At 36.5% G+C, this 19535-nt stretch overlaps 1 protein-coding gene across 7 annotated transcripts in view; it reads right to left on the reverse strand.

Annotated features, from left to right (window-relative positions):
- The window catches only part of ROBO1 (roundabout guidance receptor 1), a 760895-nt gene that overhangs the window by 72574 nt on the left and 668786 nt on the right, over nucleotides 1–19535 (reverse strand). For all 7 annotated transcript variants that reach the window (XM_052794285.1, XM_052794283.1, XM_052794280.1 and 4 more), the window contains 3 exons: nucleotides 14453–14573; nucleotides 10615–10753; nucleotides 9222–9349 (listed from right to left, as the gene is read on the reverse strand). In XM_052794285.1, the coding sequence (XP_052650245.1) occupies nucleotides 9222–9349; nucleotides 10615–10753; nucleotides 14453–14573 (388 nt within the window). The remainder of the gene's footprint in view (nucleotides 1–9221; nucleotides 9350–10614; nucleotides 10754–14452; nucleotides 14574–19535) is intronic.

Genomic DNA, 19535 nt, shown 5'->3' on the forward strand with positions numbered 1-19535 from the left:
TGGAACTATATTATCTTAATGTCTGCTTCAAAGCAGGCTAATGAATCTTCCCTTTAAAACATTTAAAAAGTCAAGATGAAAAGGGCTACACAAGTGTGTGTGTGTGTGTGTTTGTATGTGTGTGTGTGGGAGGAACCTACTGCAAAAATTTGTGGGAAGAGAACAGTGTGTAAAATGTACTCACAGGAGATTTTTTTGATTTGCAACTGATTTTGCTGATACTAGCTACAAAATAAGAAAGTTCATAATCTCTCCTTCTGCAGGAGTCAATGAAGATTTCTACGATAAAAATAAAATTGTGGAAATAGACTTTGCAGTATGGTTTTAAAAGGTAGCACTTCTCAGGCTAATACATGTAGTACGCCGTTTAAAACGTTTATAAATCCTGTAGTTGTTGCCTTGAGGTGACGAGAGAAATCTGAAATATGGGGGTTAGAAGAGAGAGAGAGGAAGACAGGGATTTAAGGTCTTCCAGAAGTTCCTCTCCTAGTCTCCCCTCCCCCTTCCTTGCTCTGGGTCCTCCTAAGCCATCCTATAAACCAAATACAACTTAGAAAACACACTTAGGACAAGTCTACTTCCATCTATTTAAAAACTACAGTAATGCAGTAAACTGTGGAGTCCTGTTTCCCAGGCTTCTCTTTTCAGAGAAGAGTTGTCTTCCCCTGTGTTTAAAAAGAATGAAGGTAATTTTGGGCAGTGCTGCAATCTAAGTAGTTGTGGCTACAAATATTTATACTAAAGCCTTTTAAAAGAGAGTGAAAAAAGGTAGACGAATTTTAAATAAGCTGTGCAGAAGTACAAAAAAATTATGATTGCTGGATACTATTTGAAGAATTCTTAGGAGCTTCCTACTGCATTCTTTGACTTACAGTAAAAGACAGTAGAGCTGAAAAGGAAACGGAGTGGGATTTTTTTCCCAGCTGTTTATGGTAGCACAGTTTTCTTCTTGGAAAGCAGTACTTGAAACCCATAGCAACCTTCATAATAAGTTAAAGCTATTTGTGAAAAGTGGCCAAAGTCCCATGATCAATGGACACCACACACTAAAAATGGAAGGACAATAAATCTCTACAGTGCAGTAACTTCCTATCATTAAAAAATGTTATTTTGGGCATGCAATACTCAGTAATGGATACTGTCAACTGAAACAGATACTATTTCAAAAGAAATCTGGACTTCTTTTTATGGGGGCATCACACCCCCCACATACAGACAACCGAAGTCTACGTATGGGACACCAATACCTGAACTTACTTTTTAATAATGTTAACAGGAAGGTAACCATGACATATTAACAAATTTTAGTTATAGGTAGCAAAAATACAACATGTAAGAATTCTGTACAAGACAGAATTATCCATCAGGTACTGGGAATTTTTACAGTGATGGTGGTAGAAAAGGGAACAAGTTGCTTAAGGAAATAAACACAATGTGCAAAAATAAAATAAAAAAAATTCAGGGACACTCAGCCTGATTTTCATACAGTGAAGTACTGGTTCACCTCTGCCAAAAGACAATGCTGTCAAAAATTGATGGTAGTCTGAAAAAAAAGTGTTGCTACAGCTATGATGGTCTAAGGATATTAGCAAACATGTTTTAAGGTTTAGTCTTTAGTCAGGTTAGTTACACTCTTTGAGGAAAAAAATCTGACAAGATCTGAGCATCCAAGAACTCTGAAGGAAGAGGTACAGAAAAAGCCATCAGACGGTGGAAGACTGGACCACAGCAGAACTCTCAGGTGACTTCTTCCTTTGTACTGAGACCGAAGTATCAATGTGCTACCTTAACTGTGTCAAAAGAGAGAGCTGCTGTTTAATTTGGGGAGATGCAAGTCCTAAGTGGGCTCTCATTATGCCACTGAAAGATGCAAGGAGAACAGAATCCCCTTCAACGCTGTGTTTAGAGAGCACTCGACATTTATGAGAACAAGATAAGCGATCTGATGTCCATCCAGACAGCTTTGTTTTTTTGTTTATCAATCCTCTCATCCTATTCCATACTTCAATGGAAAAAAAATATTCACCCCTGTCGTGGTTTCAGCCCAGCCGGTAACGAAGGACCACGCAGCTGCTCGCTCACTCCTCCCGCCCCCCTCCGGTGGGATAGGGAGGAGACGGAGGAGAGAAAAGAAAAAAAACCCGAAACCTCGAGGGTTGAGACAAGGGCGCTTTACTGGGACAACACAAAAAAAGGTTACAACAACAACAACGGTACTAATGAAAGAATATACAAAAAGAGTGATGCACAGTGCAACTGCTCACCACCCGGAACCCGACGCTCCGCCACCGAAAGTCGAGAGCCCTCCCCCCGGCCCGCTCCCCATTTATATACTGAGCATGATGGCACACGGTATGGAATAGCTCCTTGGCTAGTTCAGGTCGGCTGCCCCGGCTATGCCCCCCCACCTCCCAGGTTCCTGTAAAAATTAACTCTATCCCAGCTGAACCCAGGACAACCCCAAACTTCGGGAATTAATGTGTGGTCATAGGGACAAGAGGAGCATGCAGATACCTCCTGCAGAAAATAATGTGAGCATACTTGATATTTAGCGGTTTAACCTGAAGAAGCCGTTTTTTTCTTGCACTGGAAGATTCTGATACTGAGCCTACCAGGTGATCTAGTTTGTGTATAAAGACTGCAAGATACTTTATTACCAGTTCTTGAGTGTTATTCAGACCTAACAATAAAATATTTTAGTGCTCAAACAAAACATCATTCATAGTAACAAATGGTACTCAAAACAGCTTATCAAAATAATGTTTGAACACAATATTATAAGTCAGCATTTTTTTTGTCAAGAACCAATTCAGAGATGACTGATTTTTATGATGCACGTAAACTAACAAAAATAAGAGAGTGCACTATCATCACTGTATAGTATAGTCCTTATGAAAATTACTAACAAGGCAAAAATAAAGTGTGTATTACCTTTTTATGGATGTTTAGCATAATTTAATAAAGCCTAAGTTTATTTCAGAATGAACATATAGCAGAAGTACTGTTTAATGAACAACCAATGACAATTTTTATTCCTTGCACTCTATTTAATTTTATACATAAACCCAAAATCTGCAAACTCAGCAACTTGTAGTAAAATTCTACTTTGTCTAGTCCAAAGACAGAACTATTGAAATGTTATCTTTAGAACAGCAGTCACAAAATAACGTCTGCAACAGTGAAGCCTGATACAAAACCAATTGATTTTTCCCTAGCCATGGGATTTAGGAAATTGCAGGCACTAGAAAAGAGTCTTCGGATTTTCTTTGCTACTTTTTAATTGAGCGCTGAAGTACGCTACATAAATCTACTTTCTTCAGTTCTCTGCAGCGAGTGATTAAAGGTAGAATTTTTAAGAACTTTACAGTAAATAAAACCCTTTCAGCAGGAGGAAAGCCTCTAGCTTCAACTTATTTTTGTAGTAATGTTTCTCCAAATTATTTGGACTCCTTCTGTTCTACTTGCTCAGAAACATCTGTCTCAAGTCCTTGTTTCAAAGTACTAAATTGCAGGAAGGAATCTCAAAAGTTTTTAAGTGTAATTTCCCTGTAAGCAATTGCTGTCACTGTTGTGAGACTCTGTGTAAAAAAATAAAACTCCATTTAAAAACTTAAAAACCATGGAAGCAGTTACTTATTAAAATAAGTTACATGGATTTGAAGCAACTATATATCTTTTTTTTTTTCTAAATGTCACTGAAATATTTACTGATTCCTTCTTTTACCTGTATTCTAGAAATGCTCCAGAAATCTTAGTGCTCATCACTTGCATCACTAGAACAAGCACCTTCAGGGCACTGATCTCTTCTTCAGATAGTTTCCTCAGTTCCCTCTGATTAACTTTTAAGATTTATATTCTTTCACCAGAAATAGGTGGCAGTCAAACTCCTCAGATCCTTGACAGAAATCTGAAGTGCTGTCATAGTTTACAGCAGTCATTAAGAGGGAAAAGGCTGTCTCTTTAAGCTATACAAATCACAAGAGATGGTTTCCCTCATTTACCCTGCAAAAAGTTTATTAATTAAAAAAATCCTGAAGTTTATATGACAATCACTATTCTTCCTTCCTCTTTCATGGGGACTGAAGACAGAATATGGCCCCAAATTAGTTCTTTCAAAAGGAGAAATACTGACTTAAAGAATGACCATGTAGACAAGTTCGGATTTAAATCCAAATCCTAGTTTTAAAATTCAAGTGGTTAAATTCACCCATGATACTGTGAAGCGTTCACTGCAACACCTACTAACCACCATATACATCAACAGTATTTTTGTAATCCCATAAAAATCTGAATTTTGTCTTTGTTATTTTAATGGATGTAGCTCAGATGCCTATAAAGCAATTACATTTACAGCCAGCTTATAATGTGTACCAGCAGCCTGACACAGTGGAAACATTTATATGGTATCTGACAGATAAAAGAGCAAATCCTATTCCTTTTCTTTCCGGGTGGTATTCTCAGCCCTACCCAGAAGTCTTATCAAATAGATGTCTTTTACATGGTGCCTTGAAGCTACTTTGTACAAAGAGGGGGTGGAAGGAGGCAATTCCAGACCTGAAGCATGTGCCACCTTTTCAGATTAGAATTCCTTGTCAGTTGACTAGTACAGCAAAATCACAGCCAGAAGTCACTTATCAAAAGTTCTGCTCACTATCCACCTTGCAGACAAGCTCTGTTAACCCTAAAATTAATGACATCATACGCTAAAAACCGTTGATATCAAAGGTCACCACTGTAAAATATTAATTGGCCAGCATAATTTCCATAGGAATTCTTCTTTTTTCCTGCCAAACTGATAACACTGAATGTGATTAGTGCCTTTGAATGGCAAAATTTACATTTTACAGTTCAGTCACTGTTGCTGCACGTTTAGGTGCATATTAGGCAGGGCACTGTAACAAGTATTGCGAGCTCCTCCAGAGCTACTGCTTGAGGAGGAAGAGTTAAGAAGAACTCAAACTTTGAGGACTGTTGTTCACTACCAACCTGCTGGTGACCGACCAACAGTCACCAACACTCGCAGTGTTGGTATTATTCTTGTGAAGTCCTCAAGTCAACTGACCTACTTGACCTGTTTCTCTTTTAACTCCTGATGAGTAGCAACTGCATTGTCACTGCTATAATGGCTGTTGCCCAACTGCATAGTAGGACTTCCACTGGAGCCATAATTTCTGCTTGTATCAGAGAGTAAAGCTTGTATCAGCATAAATTATAAACTTATTATAAAATTAGATGTTAAAAAAGCATTGTTAAGTACTGCAAATGGAAGTGAAGCAAATGGAAGTAGGGAAAAATATGTAAAACCTTTGGTTGTTAGATTTACTTGAAAGTATTTTTATGATTAAATGTGAAATCTACAGATTCTTGAAGAAGCCCTACTTCTATTTGCATTAATGGTAAGACTAATCCTTTTTTAGAACTGAAGTTCTAAGGCATGCATTTTTGGTAATTTTGTGTGTCTTAGGAACATGGGCTTCAATTATATATATATAAAATAATTAGATACATAAGATAATAATTTCTACAGTCCTGCTTCAAGGCATAAAACTAAGCAAATTACATAATAGAAATCTCCACAAAAACATGAAAAGCATCTTACATATATATTACGTACATGCACAATAAACATATCCAACTTGCTTAGTGCTAGAGCAAGAGGGAAATCCACTGGCTCCAGAGATGCACTTTTGGCCATTGTTTCCCTTTTTTGGAGCACATCAGCTACTTGGTAAGATATAATGTATTGTACTCTGGGCTGCTTGACTGTATTGACTGAGGTATTTATTTAATAATTAATCATCTCCTGAAAGAAATGCGTCCACATGTATTTAGCAATGTCTCTGAATGCCTTACATATGCACTACACATTGCTGCAAAATGAAAACAGTGGACCGAGACACCCTAATTTTAGGAAAATGCAAACAAAAGCAGGATTACATTTTTTTAACTATTTAATTTTCGAAGGAGAAAATAAGATAACTTGACAAAACAGTTTTAAGGATGGAAATGCTTTTAAGCTGCAATAGTAAAAGATTAAGTGAAGGGTTCAAACTTCTGTATCAATACAGAACTCCAAATACGGTTTAAGAACATGACTGAAATTGCAATAAAAATACAGCATCTGTACTTCACTTAGGGCACACTTATAATCCCGAAAGTTAGGAGTCTGTATAAAGGAAAATAGTGATTCCAATAATCAGAATCTGTGATGCTGGTGCCATGAGCAGGAAGAACATTAAAATGGAATTGATATTTCCTCTCCTCTTTTGTGTTTTCTACAGCTAGCATCCTATTATACATAGCTGAACTATCTGAGTTGACAGTTCCTAGTCCACGGACACAGACTTGGCCCATTCCCCTAGCTCAGAGGCAGTGCTGTGCAGTTTTCCTGAGACAGGGAGCACTGCAGGGCATGTACTATGTATTCCAGTGTCTGCTAGGTCAAGTAGGGTCAGAGCTGACCTGGAGGTAATAATACCACCAGATCCAGGGCAGCTCTCTGCTGAGACACCAGGTTAGCTATTTGCTGTGTTTCATCAACACATCCTTGACACCTAGGTATCTCAATTAGCCCCAGTGTTGCACATTCTGTCTTTTAATACCCTAGATAACCCTGTATAGTGCAGAACACAACACAGGTCAATCACAGTGCTTGAGGCCTGAAAAATGATGAGTACAGAAGAGGATATGTCCTCTTCTTAGCAGTGCTACCAACCCTAAGGCCCGAGCAGTGTCCTGAAGAGCACTGCTTACAGCCCTTGCCACTGTGTGCCATGTTTCATTCAGCACCGCAGTTCCACTGTACAGACACTTGACAGATGTGACTGCCTCTTTCCTAACACGGACATGCATCTTGTGGGGTTACCATTAAAAACTCTCGTATTCTTTCTTTGGCATATTGTCTGGCATGAAAACACTACAGCCTATTGCTGAGATACTGAGGGGGGAAAAACCCCCAAACAAATCCCCCCAGATAAACCCCAAACCCAGACAGACCCAAAACCAAGCAAAAACCTCTCTTTGTCTTTTGCTGAATTTAACAAGTCTGCACAGTGGCAGTTGTAACTTCTGAGGCCATGATTTGCAACATAGCCCTCTGTTTACAAATAATTAACCAAAATAACCCTATTTGGCACAGCAGAACACACATTTATTAAACCCTCCAGTCAACAGATCACGTGACAATTACCAAAAGTGCAGAAAAGACTTTTCATTTCCATCCCTTAAATCACACACAAAAAATACTACTCATGAAAAAAAAAAACTCTCCTCAAAGAGCTGTGTGTCCATGAACTGTCAGATCAATGTCATCTTAGCACTGAAACAAGAAGACCAAACTGACCTCTCTAGATGGAGCACAGTCAAAAACTGACCCTTTGGGGAAAAAAAAGTGTTTTAAACAAGGGAAGAAGAAGGGAGAGAAGGGAAGAAGAGGAGAAGGAGGAAAAAGAAGGAAAAATGTGAAAAAATGTGAATGGAAAATGCATGTTTTCTAGAGGAGTCTTCCCCCCCTCCCCCCCCCATAAAACTAGGTCTCCTGGATACTCTAATAAATGGATTTTGATCATAACTTACTACATTACCAACTACAAATTGGCCTTACACATTACAGTTTCTCACATCAATCCCTTCTGTGAAGACATTAGTACAGACAAATGGCTCAGGAGGTAATCCATTCACCCTGGGAAACAAATTATCCCATAACAATATCTGCAGAGTAAAGCTGCTACAATGTAAATATCTACTGTGTAATACAAGTACTTAAAAAAAAAAAAAAAAAGAATCCTGCTGAACCAAGACTTAGGTTATGATCATGTTTCTTAAAGTACCATTTCATTATCAAAATTCAAAAGATCTCACTCTAGATCTCTAACATCTACATACTTATGTCATTTTATACCTAAGCAGCACCGTTAACCTAAATGGGATTACAAGAATGTGTTTGCTTATTATTTTGAATAGAACTACGAAGGATTAGGGCTACCAATAGTTTATTGCTAGATATGTAACTGCTCAACCAGTCATAAAGCAAATATTCTTAATACTAACATTTTATAAGATTAACAGTTGATATAAGATGTGATCTTCAGAACAAATCACCATTTAAAAAATAATTCAGTCTTTTTCTTTTGAATAAACTGTGCTTACTGCTCACATGTTAATCTTTTATTCTAAAACACTGAGCATAAGAGCTGGTTATTTTGCAAACATAAGGTATCAGTTTTGATGTATAAACATCATGGTGGCTAACAAAAGAGAACATCTCAAAATTCTTCGTTTTATAAGAGCTTCAACAAAAGAATTCCTATTTTCCTAACAGCTACAGATGTTAGGGACACCAAATGTTTCTGGTGGAAAAAGGAGAGCACATTAAGGACAAGACCTTTCCTGTTACAGTAAATGTGTCATTTACTGTTACCAAATAAAATACTTTTAAGCCTATACTTCCCCAGAACTCTATAATGACTAATTCCCACTGAACAGAGAAAAGGACAGAAGGACCATCAGTGCTTAGAAAAAAGCATCAGGATGACATCATTGCCTGTCTGCTAGCCAGGAAAGGAAAAGAGGGATTATCTGAATAGTGAACATCTGGATTGTGTATATAAAGGCAAGGAAGGATTTTTATACATATTAGTTCACTGAGTTCCACTGAATTTTCATCTTACACAGAAACAGTAGTGCTACGATACGCTTTTACAATGAAAATGAAAAAGCAACAGGAATTCCAGTGGTCTGGGTTAGTATATTAAAAGATACACAAAGAGATTTATCATTCACTACTTCTTTACTACATTTAATTGAAAAAATTTGGCAGGTACTTGAACTTATAACTCTTTCTTATTGAGTTAAAACAATTTAGTTTGTTAACACTGGGTTTCTTCTTTCTGTTAGGGTTTCAGATACAAAGATGGTAAGTGACGTGATTCTGATCACACTGAAGTTCAAAACATATTCAGTTCCTCATGCCAGTACTATAATGAATGATTACAAAAAAACCTTACATGTAAAGTGCTTCAATTTCTTAAGAATACAACTCAAACCAAAATTATATTTTTGCATTTTCTTTTCACAACACGGCATAGAGCTCCTGCATAAGTCACCACTCTAATAGCTGTGTTTAGACTCAACTAGTCTGTGTATAGCAACTTTATAAAGTTGCCATGCAAAAAAATCAACTTTATTCTAGATTTGAGTATTATGCAAAGAAATATTCTTACCTTGAACTGTTAGAGTTGCTGATGCTTCAGCTTTTCCAACCATATTTTCTGCAACACAAGTATACGAGCCCATATCTCCTGCCATAACCTTCCGGATTTTCAAGGTATGATCATCACGGATTTCGTATCTTTAAATATACATAGTAATAAACAATGAATAGGAATAATAGAACTTTGTACAATTTCTGTAAAGGGTAAAAATACGGTTGGTTTGGTCTCAAATATTTTTATTTCTACATTTCCCATAGAAATAAAAATATAGATAAATGGTTATAAATTGATAAGGTAAAAATGAAGTTTTAAAAGCAAAATATACCTAAACATTTGAAAACCTGATTTCCTTTGCAATGTCAGTCAGTTTTACTGATGTCAGTAGAATTTCACTGGTGTAATACAATCGTAAAGCTCTAACGCAGAACGTTTTAATTGTTAGAACTCTTTTAACAAGTAAACCTACTAATAGTTATTATTTTTCCTATAATTTTTCCACCTGAATGATTTTTTTAAATATGGTTGAAAAGAAAATATTGTTCTCAAGAAGATCAGAATTGCTTGAAAGTCAAGACAAATCACAATTCATCCAATAATTTTTTTTGAAGAACAATGTGGCCTTTTACCATTTCCTCTCCTTTCATCACCTTTTTTCTCTTCTTTGTATAATGCAGTCAATGTGTTTCTCTTTATGGGAAGTTGATTTTTCTCTTAAAAATGCTATCGTTTTTATTAAAGCTATAGACTAGATTAATAGGAAGCTGCATTTGGATGGCCAGGGCCAACTGTTGCAGGGTTTCTTCTTTCAATCCCCTCCCCTAATAGGTTTTTAACTCATAATTGGGAATTCAAAGTAAATAAATAAATTATCTATCTATCTATTACAGAATGTATTTCTTTTTAATAAGGTGCTTTACTTTTTGGCCTGAATTAGAGCAATGACAGAAAAAAAAAATTTAATCGCAAACTTAGTAACAAACACATCTATAACCAAGGCAGCTTTCTACATTACCAGCCTACATTTTCTATCAACTGCAATGCCAATATATACTTCTTGATGTTGTAATCTAATTTACTATTTGTTATACATTCTCCAAAACTTTTAGTAATTACAAAAGACTCTTCAGGTGAAGAATTAATCTGTATCAGATATTACTGACTGAACTTAGTTCTTTTTTGTTGTATTTGTCATGTGTTGTCACAAGACCTTGAGAACAAGCTGTTCTTAAGTTTCAATATAAATTATAACTTCAAATAGAGCTCAATGGTAAGTAGAAATGTCTTATTAGACGAAGCCAGGCCACCTCCATTCAATAAAAAGAAATGCTAGCTGTCAAATGTTGAATGGCTACATCATATGCCAAGCTAGATGTCATAAAAAAGGCAACTGTATGTACTGCACCTTGCTTTTGGTAATTCCCCATCATCTTTTCTCCATCTTACTGTAGGGACTGGGTCACCTCTTGCCTCACACTTAAACTCCGCACTATCATCCACAGTTACAGCCAAATTACTTGGTCTCTTCACAAAAGATGGTCTCTCTAAAAGTAAAGAAAAGAAAAAAAGGGATTAGTGCAGCAGTTCTGTGCCAGAATTGTGATTTTCCCTGAACCGTGGCTGTTAGAGCAAGGGCAGCAGGGTGACAAATCTGATGGAGGTGCCTCTGCCACTGCTCCTCTTGCTCCCAGCCCCAGGCAGAAGATCCGTAACCCTGCAGATGGCCAGCACCACGAACCTCAGCACAGGAGGCAGATGCTCCCAACAGTGGCTCAGGATCCAGGCACAGACTTCCTTAGTTCTTATGTATCATTGTCACAGTTAATAGCTAAAGGAAAATGCAACCTACACAGAAAATCTAAATACACATCGATCCTCAGATAGAAGCAGGCTTGCTGCAAGGACACAGACAAATGACCACTCATCTGCTGCACTGCTTCAAAAATGACGGAAGGCACAAACCAAACATTGTCTCACTGGAGGTTTTGACTCAATGGTGCCTTTAAATTTGAAGGCTAAGTAAGGCCCAGAACAGTATCTCTATGAGGTTGCTTGCAGGTGTCAGCAGCAGCTAGTGTTCAATGCAATTATTTCCAATACTCCCTTAGAAAGATAACATTTTCTTTCATTAACACACATAAAATAAAACAAGCCAAAAAACCCCACAATGTCCTCTCTATAATTTTTGTTGATAAATATTGCTGTTATCCCTGACTTACATTGTAGGACATGACTCAAGAGTCATCCATGAGATGGCTCACCAGAGTCAAATTAATTGCCACATACTTTTTCTCAGGCTTTCTGAAACAAAACAGGATCTCAGCACAGGCTGTACTATTCTGGCAACCCAGCTACTAGCCAGAAATTTCAGGAAAGGGATCGACACACTTTTCTACCTGTAACTGAGTTCAAAGCTTTAAGGTGCTGGGCTATTCATAGCTTCGTAGCTCCGCAGCAGGCTGGAGTGCAGCGAGGTTTGCACATGCACAAGGAAGAAAAGTGTTTTTAACAATTTCTGGGATACACCAGGAAGGATTACCCATCTAGAAAGGCAGCATCAGATGACAACAGGGTATCCATAAAAGAACAGGGAAGGTTTAACGGGAGAGTGCTTGGCAGGTTCCTTTGCCTAAGGCAGATGACATTTTTGCCTATAAACCTGTGAAAGCTCTGAGGGAGTTGAGAAGGCAGTTGCATGTTTTGACTTGAACGTATTAAAGATAGAAATACCATCTCCCTGGAATCGGAGGAGTCTGAAGCCATTGGCACAGTCAGGAAGTGTGAATATCCAAAAATATGCCACCAATTTCTCATAGGAGTACAAAAGCACCAGAGAGAAGGGTAAAGAGACAATCCTACATTCTTAGTGTCTCACATTTGTGTTTGAAAAAGGTGGTTCCAAATACTACTTTGACTTTGCAGATAAAGAGAGAGAGATTCAGTGTTATAAAACCGTAGGCAATGGTTCAAAAAGGACTGAAGTGGAAATGTGAACTGAACAAAACCCTATAAAAGACCTTCCTTTATTCTCAAGGATGTCCAGACCACCTGGACGCTTGTGTTGTAGAAAACTTACCTTTGCTTGCAATGCTAGGCAAATAATGTTAGATGAAACAGCAAGTTGATCTTTAAGCTGTCAGTTCTAGCTTGGGTTCATATACAAGAAGTCAGAAATAAAACAGAGACCTACAGACATGAATCTAGCTGTGAATTAAAAAAATACAAATATAGACATTCCCCCCCAGCCCCTTTCTTGTAGGTGCAGTAAAAACACAATCTGAATGCAAGAAAAGAACATTCCCAATTAAACTTCAGAGTAAGAATAGTTTGGGGAAGAATATTCAACTTAATTATGGAAGAGAAAAAGGACTGATCTGGTAAGGCCAGGACTGCTGCACAACAGCAAAACCCAAAAGAGGCACATTGTTCTTTAGATCAGTTTCCTAAAGGAAGAGTTATAGTCTGAGAGCTTTTGTCTGCCCCTTCATAACACTCTTATTCAACCACATAAACGGATAAGGGAAACCAGCACTGATTTAAGTATCTATCTTTGTCACACGATTATTTGGTAAATACAAGGAAAGCTTAGCAAGAATCACTTTGAAACTTTCTAATATTACAGTTTCTGGCATGCAATCCTCCTTCTGATCTAAAGCAGAGACCTAAAAGCAAAAGTTCTACTTCTAAATAACCAAACTCCATAAACAGAAGATTTATTTTGAAAGATTTTAATATATGAAGTCAGCAAGTTTCTCATGCTTTTTCACACATATCTAAGGCCTGCGTTGAAAGAATAAGGTGTATTAAAGATTTCTAGACACAGACTGATAAGAGATTTAAAGCTTTACTGTCCTGTTTGAAAAAAAAACCTCACTAGTTTTCCCAGGCTGAAAATCAGAAATATGTTTGAAGGGAAAACGAGATGAAGAAACAGGCAAAGACAGACCTCTCTCTGCAATGTATCCCTCCTACAGGTGTTCAGCAAGAGTAATATTTTCCAGCCTGGACTACGTAACAGTCCATACCATGATTCCCTGGTTAGCAGTAGACTAGTGATGAGCAATTAACTGGCACAGTTAACTAGGAGCCCAATGCCAGGACTTTACTCACGTCACTACAACTTTCTTTCAATTGTAGATTTTGACTGGAAGTTCTAAAAGTCTATTTGACAATAAACTTGCCCCCAAAGTGCTTCAAAGGTGTCTATAAATTAAAAAAAAACCAAAACAGTATAGTGGATGACAGGAAGTCTTCCTTAGCTTCTAAAAAGTTACACGCTATCTTGCTGGATATTCAGTTTCAACAACTTTAAGATGGCATACAATCTCATTTTATTATGGAAAACCCTGCTTCAAGAAAAGTCTGAACAGGACTTCAAGCTACCTGAGTCCTAACTCTAAAAAGCAGTGAAGACTGACAAGACAGATCTTAAATCTGAATTTAAAATAAAAAACCAAAAAAACCCCTGAAAAAAACCCCAAGCTGTGATGGAAACCAGTGTGTTAGAACCGTGGCTTGGACAGTCTCATCCTGTGATGATAAAAAATCTATTCCTTCTGCAGAAACAATGAAGGAATTATCTCAAGCCTCCCCTACTTTAACACAGGACACATTTTGAATGAAAACTACTGCTGCATCTACAGTGATCATGAGGCAATTCTCCCATGCTGAAGGAATTCTGAGATTGCACTTGGAGTTACAGCTTCTTTTCTGCAATAGCAACAAAAATGCAATTTTCAGCTAAGCTCAGTTATCTTAAATGAAAATGTATTTTTTGATGCTCAGAGGAACTATCATTAGGATCACTTGAACAAGAAGACCTGTTGTATCTTTACAACACTCAGTACACATCACTATAAATGAAAGGATAATTTTTTAGAATAGAAATCTAGAATAATTCTGATTTTCTTCAGCAAGAGGGAAAAAATAAGCCTCTGTTTCTTAGTGATGTTAATTTTTGTTTTGCTATTATTTTACAATACTGATCCAGTCAGTGGACACTGGAATTATTTTCAGTTCGAGAACTAAGTAAGAAAGTGTCTTCCGATAGCAAAAACAGTCCCAGGTGGATTTGCAAAGCCATTAACTGCCACACGTTTGCTAGAACACAACCATGACAAAAAACATTTTCAACATAAACACTGAAAAGGAAATATATGAGAATGATCCTTAATAAAATGCTTACTAGGAAAAACAGAAGTTGGACATTTTCATTAACACAGTCTTAAAGGAGGAGTTCTTACCTAAAACAGTGAGCTCCGCAACTTCACTTTCACGTTCACCAACCATATTTGTTCCAACACAAACGTATTTGCCAGCATCATTCTTTCTTGTGTATGTGATCATAAGCTTTCCTCCTCTGATCTAGGACAAATCAAGGATAATAAAAAATACTTTTAATATCAACTAGCGATTTAATAATATTTATTAACTTGAAAAAGGTTTTGTTACAGATAATGAAACAAAACAAGCTATCAGTGATTTTCCAAATCATACAAAAAAGTGAAAAAAAAAAAAAAATTGCTATTAACCTAATTTCCTTCTTGTATGCAAAAAGCTAGCCTCCTAGTTTTACATCAGTATTTTAAAATCTCTCAGATTTGGACCCCTATTACTCTCTTCTTCATTCTGCATAATGTACTACTGGCTGTTCAACAGCATGTTTAACGCTTGTTGGCCAGAAGGACTACAATTCCTTCCCATGTACTGCTGCAGTTTGATATAATCAGGTGGAAAGTAAAAATTAGCACTGGACATAAATCCCATTTTCACATCAAGTGCTGCAATTATTTTTTTCTTGACAAGAAATATGTGTACATTATCCTATCATTGGTCATGCTTGTTATTACTCATGAATTTTATGTTTGTGAAGGAAATGTTTTATTCTTTAGTTCTTCACCTTTAAATAAGTAATTTCAAAGGCCGATAAGCAGCAGGGCAGAAGCAATTAAATCCTTACTGGGAAATGAATAACATTCTACTCTTAATTCTGAATTCAGTTTTTGGAAGATAATGGAATTCCAATAACCCCCAAATTAGAAGACATACTTCCCCTTTGTGATTCCAAATCTTATTATTTTATATAAAAATACATATTAAATGCATATGAAAATATCTGATCTCCCTTTAAAAGTCTTTATTCTCCCATTTGATTGACAAAATGGTTGAACAAATTTCAAAGTTCACCAAAATGCAGCAGAATTTGTGTAGGCAACTGAATATGTACCGTGTTTACTTTAATATACAAAAACATTACTTAATTAGATTAATTACATTTTTAAGTAAATGAACATATGCTTAGGAGTCCAATCACATATGAAAACCACTGCAGTTCAAGTCATGGCTGGAAGTACACAATAAATAAAAGCCACATATGAAGCTACATGAAAGGGTCTAATGTGGTCAGTGACAAGGAGAAGAGTGTTCTCAATATGAGATATTTTGCTCAAGTTGCCTGCAGCTAGAAATCTATCCCTGAAAATTTGACATCTTGAGCAGTGTTGGGTTCTTATTATCATTATAAGATGTACGCACACAAAGATGACAGTCAGTTATTGAGATAAATGAACATGCACGTGTAACGTAGATAGTGTTGCATACAAATTTCACTCTGTTGCCTTTGGCACTTGTTGTTTGAGAACAGAAAAGATATGTCCTTCATCATCCAGAAATCTAGTAATGCTGAAATTTCAATGGGGATTTGAGGCATGAAGAATGAAAAAATAAAGGTGACCTGCAAATACACATTTTTCAAGAATCTGGGTGCATTTTTACATTGTTGACCAGCTGAACTGGTAAGTGTGAGAAGAGAATGTAAAATATAACTAGAAGTCTATCTATATTTATTCCTGGTTTACATCTCCCTAAATCACAGAAAGCTATTTATTTCCAATTAATCTATGCACAGGATTTTAAAAGAACAATTTTAGAAAGATTTCCACATGCATTTGGGGTATTTGTATATCCAGATACATATGTAGAAATAGATACTTTTCATGTATATCAATTTGAATGCACTGGATTTAACAAAGAAATATATTTACATATCATAAGAATTTACCAACTCAGCTAATGATTTCAAACCCATGAAAACTAAAAGCAGTGATTTTCACGCGTCTTAAGAGCTTAAGTCCTACTGACGTTCAGCAGCATTTGTGCTCCTCTGTGATTTTAGCTCTCCAGAAAATCCCAATCAAGCCCATTACAATATGACACAGCTGTGTATTTTGTACTAACTGTAACCCCTAGCAAGAACTATCCTAGGAATTTCTTCTAGGAATCACCACAAGATTCTCTTAGAAGCATAGGTGGAGGGAAGCATTAAAGCAGAAACAGTTGAACAACTAAAAAACCACTGAAAGCTGCTTTTCTTCCAAGTTATTTGAGATTTACATAAGGAAAGAGAGGCAGAGAAAACATTCCCTCATGGATGTGGAGGCAGACTTCCAAAGATGTGACATGCCTACTGAAGGAAGCTGTGCTTCCAAGATGGAATTCTGAACACATTTGATTTATTTTTCCCAGGGTTTTCCTTTGTTGATCTTTTTTGTTTGTTTGTTTTCCTTAAAACAGAAGAAGGGTTTAGAACTTTAGCTGCAATCATGGCTATGCTACATTAAATTGTGATGAATTACACAGTTACAATAAAAAGCACCACAAGTGCATGTGGAATTACACGTCTGTAACTAGAGCATTCACAGATGGCTAGAAGAAAGCGTACTTCGGCTGTTGGTCACTACCCAAGCTTTCCATTAAATTTGAACAAATAGGTACCCACCATCTCAGTAATATTGATCAAGCCCTCGTATTCATTAACAAGACATTGCAAATCAAATCTCTAGCTATGACAAATTTATGTTCTCTATATTCAACGTTTGCCACTTGTTCTCTCAATAGGAAATCCTAGAAATACCTATAGACTGTAGACCAATGGCTTTTAGAAACGAAGTACACAATGAACTACATGCATGTGAATTTTTGTAGGAACACAGAAGGAATCACTGCTACATTTCTTTGCCTTACTATGTTCATATCCAGTAACTCCAGTACTGTAAATTCCTATTTAGTAGTTAGAGAAGTAAAGAGCCAAATCACCTTTGGGGGCAGTACCTGAAATCCTGCAAATTAGAACTACTCATAGTCTGTGGATACTTAACAATTAATCAAGGAGTTTTAATTTGAGTGCTTTGGCTCTTCTCATATTTGTGCCTCTGCCCCAGATACACCAGCTGGACTTTATAGAGGCAAATAATATAATGGCTTGAAAAAGTGACAGGCAGTGTAATATTTCATCCCAAACCTTCAGAAGAGTTGTTACCTACTGTATTTAATACAAAGAGAAGTCCCTTCTTCCTAGTAAACGAGATACAGCAAACAGTTTGATTCCATTACTCTGGTAGGTACTGCATATCATGGGAAAAGAATTGCTTTGCTAACTGCCACAGCTTTAAGTCCAATTTTGAAAAGATGGAAGTAAGTATCATTTATACAGAAATCATGCCAAGGCACGTTTTGATGCTTCACACCTTTTCAGGATTTTGTTCTGTTCTGTACCTACCAGCAAATTTATCAGGGCTGTGCAAGCAGAGAATACAAGAATAGCACTGAATACTGATGACAGAAAAAGATTGTGATCAGCAGTTCACAGATGATCTTCAGTTGCCTGTAACATGTATGGATTGTTGTATGTAGGTTAAGAGAATATATGATAGCATGGTGACTTACAAAGACTTATTAACAGCTATTTTCTACGACCTACCTGCCTGACCATATTTTCCTCCTCGTGAGTAAATTGTTCATTCAAGCAAGTCCACTTAATTTATTTCTTTAAACAATAGTTGGAGATGTTCATACAGAAAACTCTAGGCACCCACAGAGTTAACTACGTCCAGAATTGCAAATTATGGCCACCCAGCAGCAAAAAATCATATACAAATAATGATTCAACTCAGTCAGCCAATAAATCAAATCCATAAAAACTTACCCAAGGGTTCTACAACATACCACCAAGTATTCAGTATAGCTGTGCACATATATACACTTAGTCTAAGACCATATTTTATATACCTATGCATGTTGTGTATGCGTGTGTAAATTTCCGTATGTATAAATCCATACCCATCTGTCTGTGTTAAGAAATAGTTTTTTATATGTGGGTGATTCATTTACTTTTCACAGAAATGTGCTATGAAATCTGAGAAAGAATGAAGCCATGAGCGAAATGCTTGGGAAGTCCAAACATAAAGGTGACTGGCATTTTTTTTACATTTCTTTTAGCTCCTACCTTCATTCTATTTAATAAATGAAATTTAAAAAAAAAAAAATTAAAAAAAAATTGAATTTAAAAACTAAATTTCATTAGTAAATTCAAATAATTCTAAAGTAAACTTAAACCCATTAGAAAATGAAATGTAGACTGCAGAGTGAAATACTGACCTCTGTTCGTATAGCCACGGTTTCTGCATATGTAGTATCAGAAATTTCACATATTTCAGTCTTCTACAGTACAGCATACATAATATCACATTTTATTTAAATGAAATGAGACGGGCGTGTGATATTAACCTGTCAGACATGGTCTTTACTTTAAAAATGTACCATCTAATTATAAATGACAACAGAACAGTTAAAGAACAAGGTGAGTACAGGCAATTTTAATTAATATTGTCACCAATGGTAGATACAAGTAAAACAGAGCTTTTATTTCTTAGTTAGGAAATACAGAGTTTGCTCATTTCCCTCTATGCAGTCTACCATCCCAAAACAGACTAGTATATCCATATTACGACTTATCATTGCAGCATAGACTGTAAGGCATGGAATGTCAGCAATAGAAGACAACTTTGTCGTTTTAATGAAGTTGAGTAAAAAAATAGTATAAATGAATACCTATCTTAAATTTGTATTTAAAAATGTGTATCTTGTTCCAAGCTTTGTGAATCCCACATATTCTTCCCTACCTATTATAGCATGCTTACATAACAGACACTAGACATCAAAACATGTTTGGAATAGGTCTTCAACAATTATTAAAGTTTGTTCTTGTTCAACTTCAAAGTTCAGACAGAGGAGTCTGTCCTGCTTTTGGTTCCATTCTCTGGGACCCCAGGAAGGTACGTGCTGCCTCCTCCAGATCAAACACCCCAAAAATTCTATTTGAAAGAAGTTTAAAACATACTTTCAAGTGGTCTTCCTGTGCCATAAATCTGTCATGACAAAGTGCAAGTCAATTGTTCCCCCCTACCATACAGACCAACAAAACTGTCTTGCAATGATGACAGGCCTGAAGGTAGAATCTATAAAGGATGGTGCAAAATGCATAGGAAG

This window comes from Harpia harpyja, chromosome 8 (assembly GCF_026419915.1).
Source record: "Harpia harpyja isolate bHarHar1 chromosome 8, bHarHar1 primary haplotype, whole genome shotgun sequence".
In the NCBI taxonomy this organism is placed as follows: domain Eukaryota; kingdom Metazoa; phylum Chordata; class Aves; order Accipitriformes; family Accipitridae; genus Harpia; species Harpia harpyja.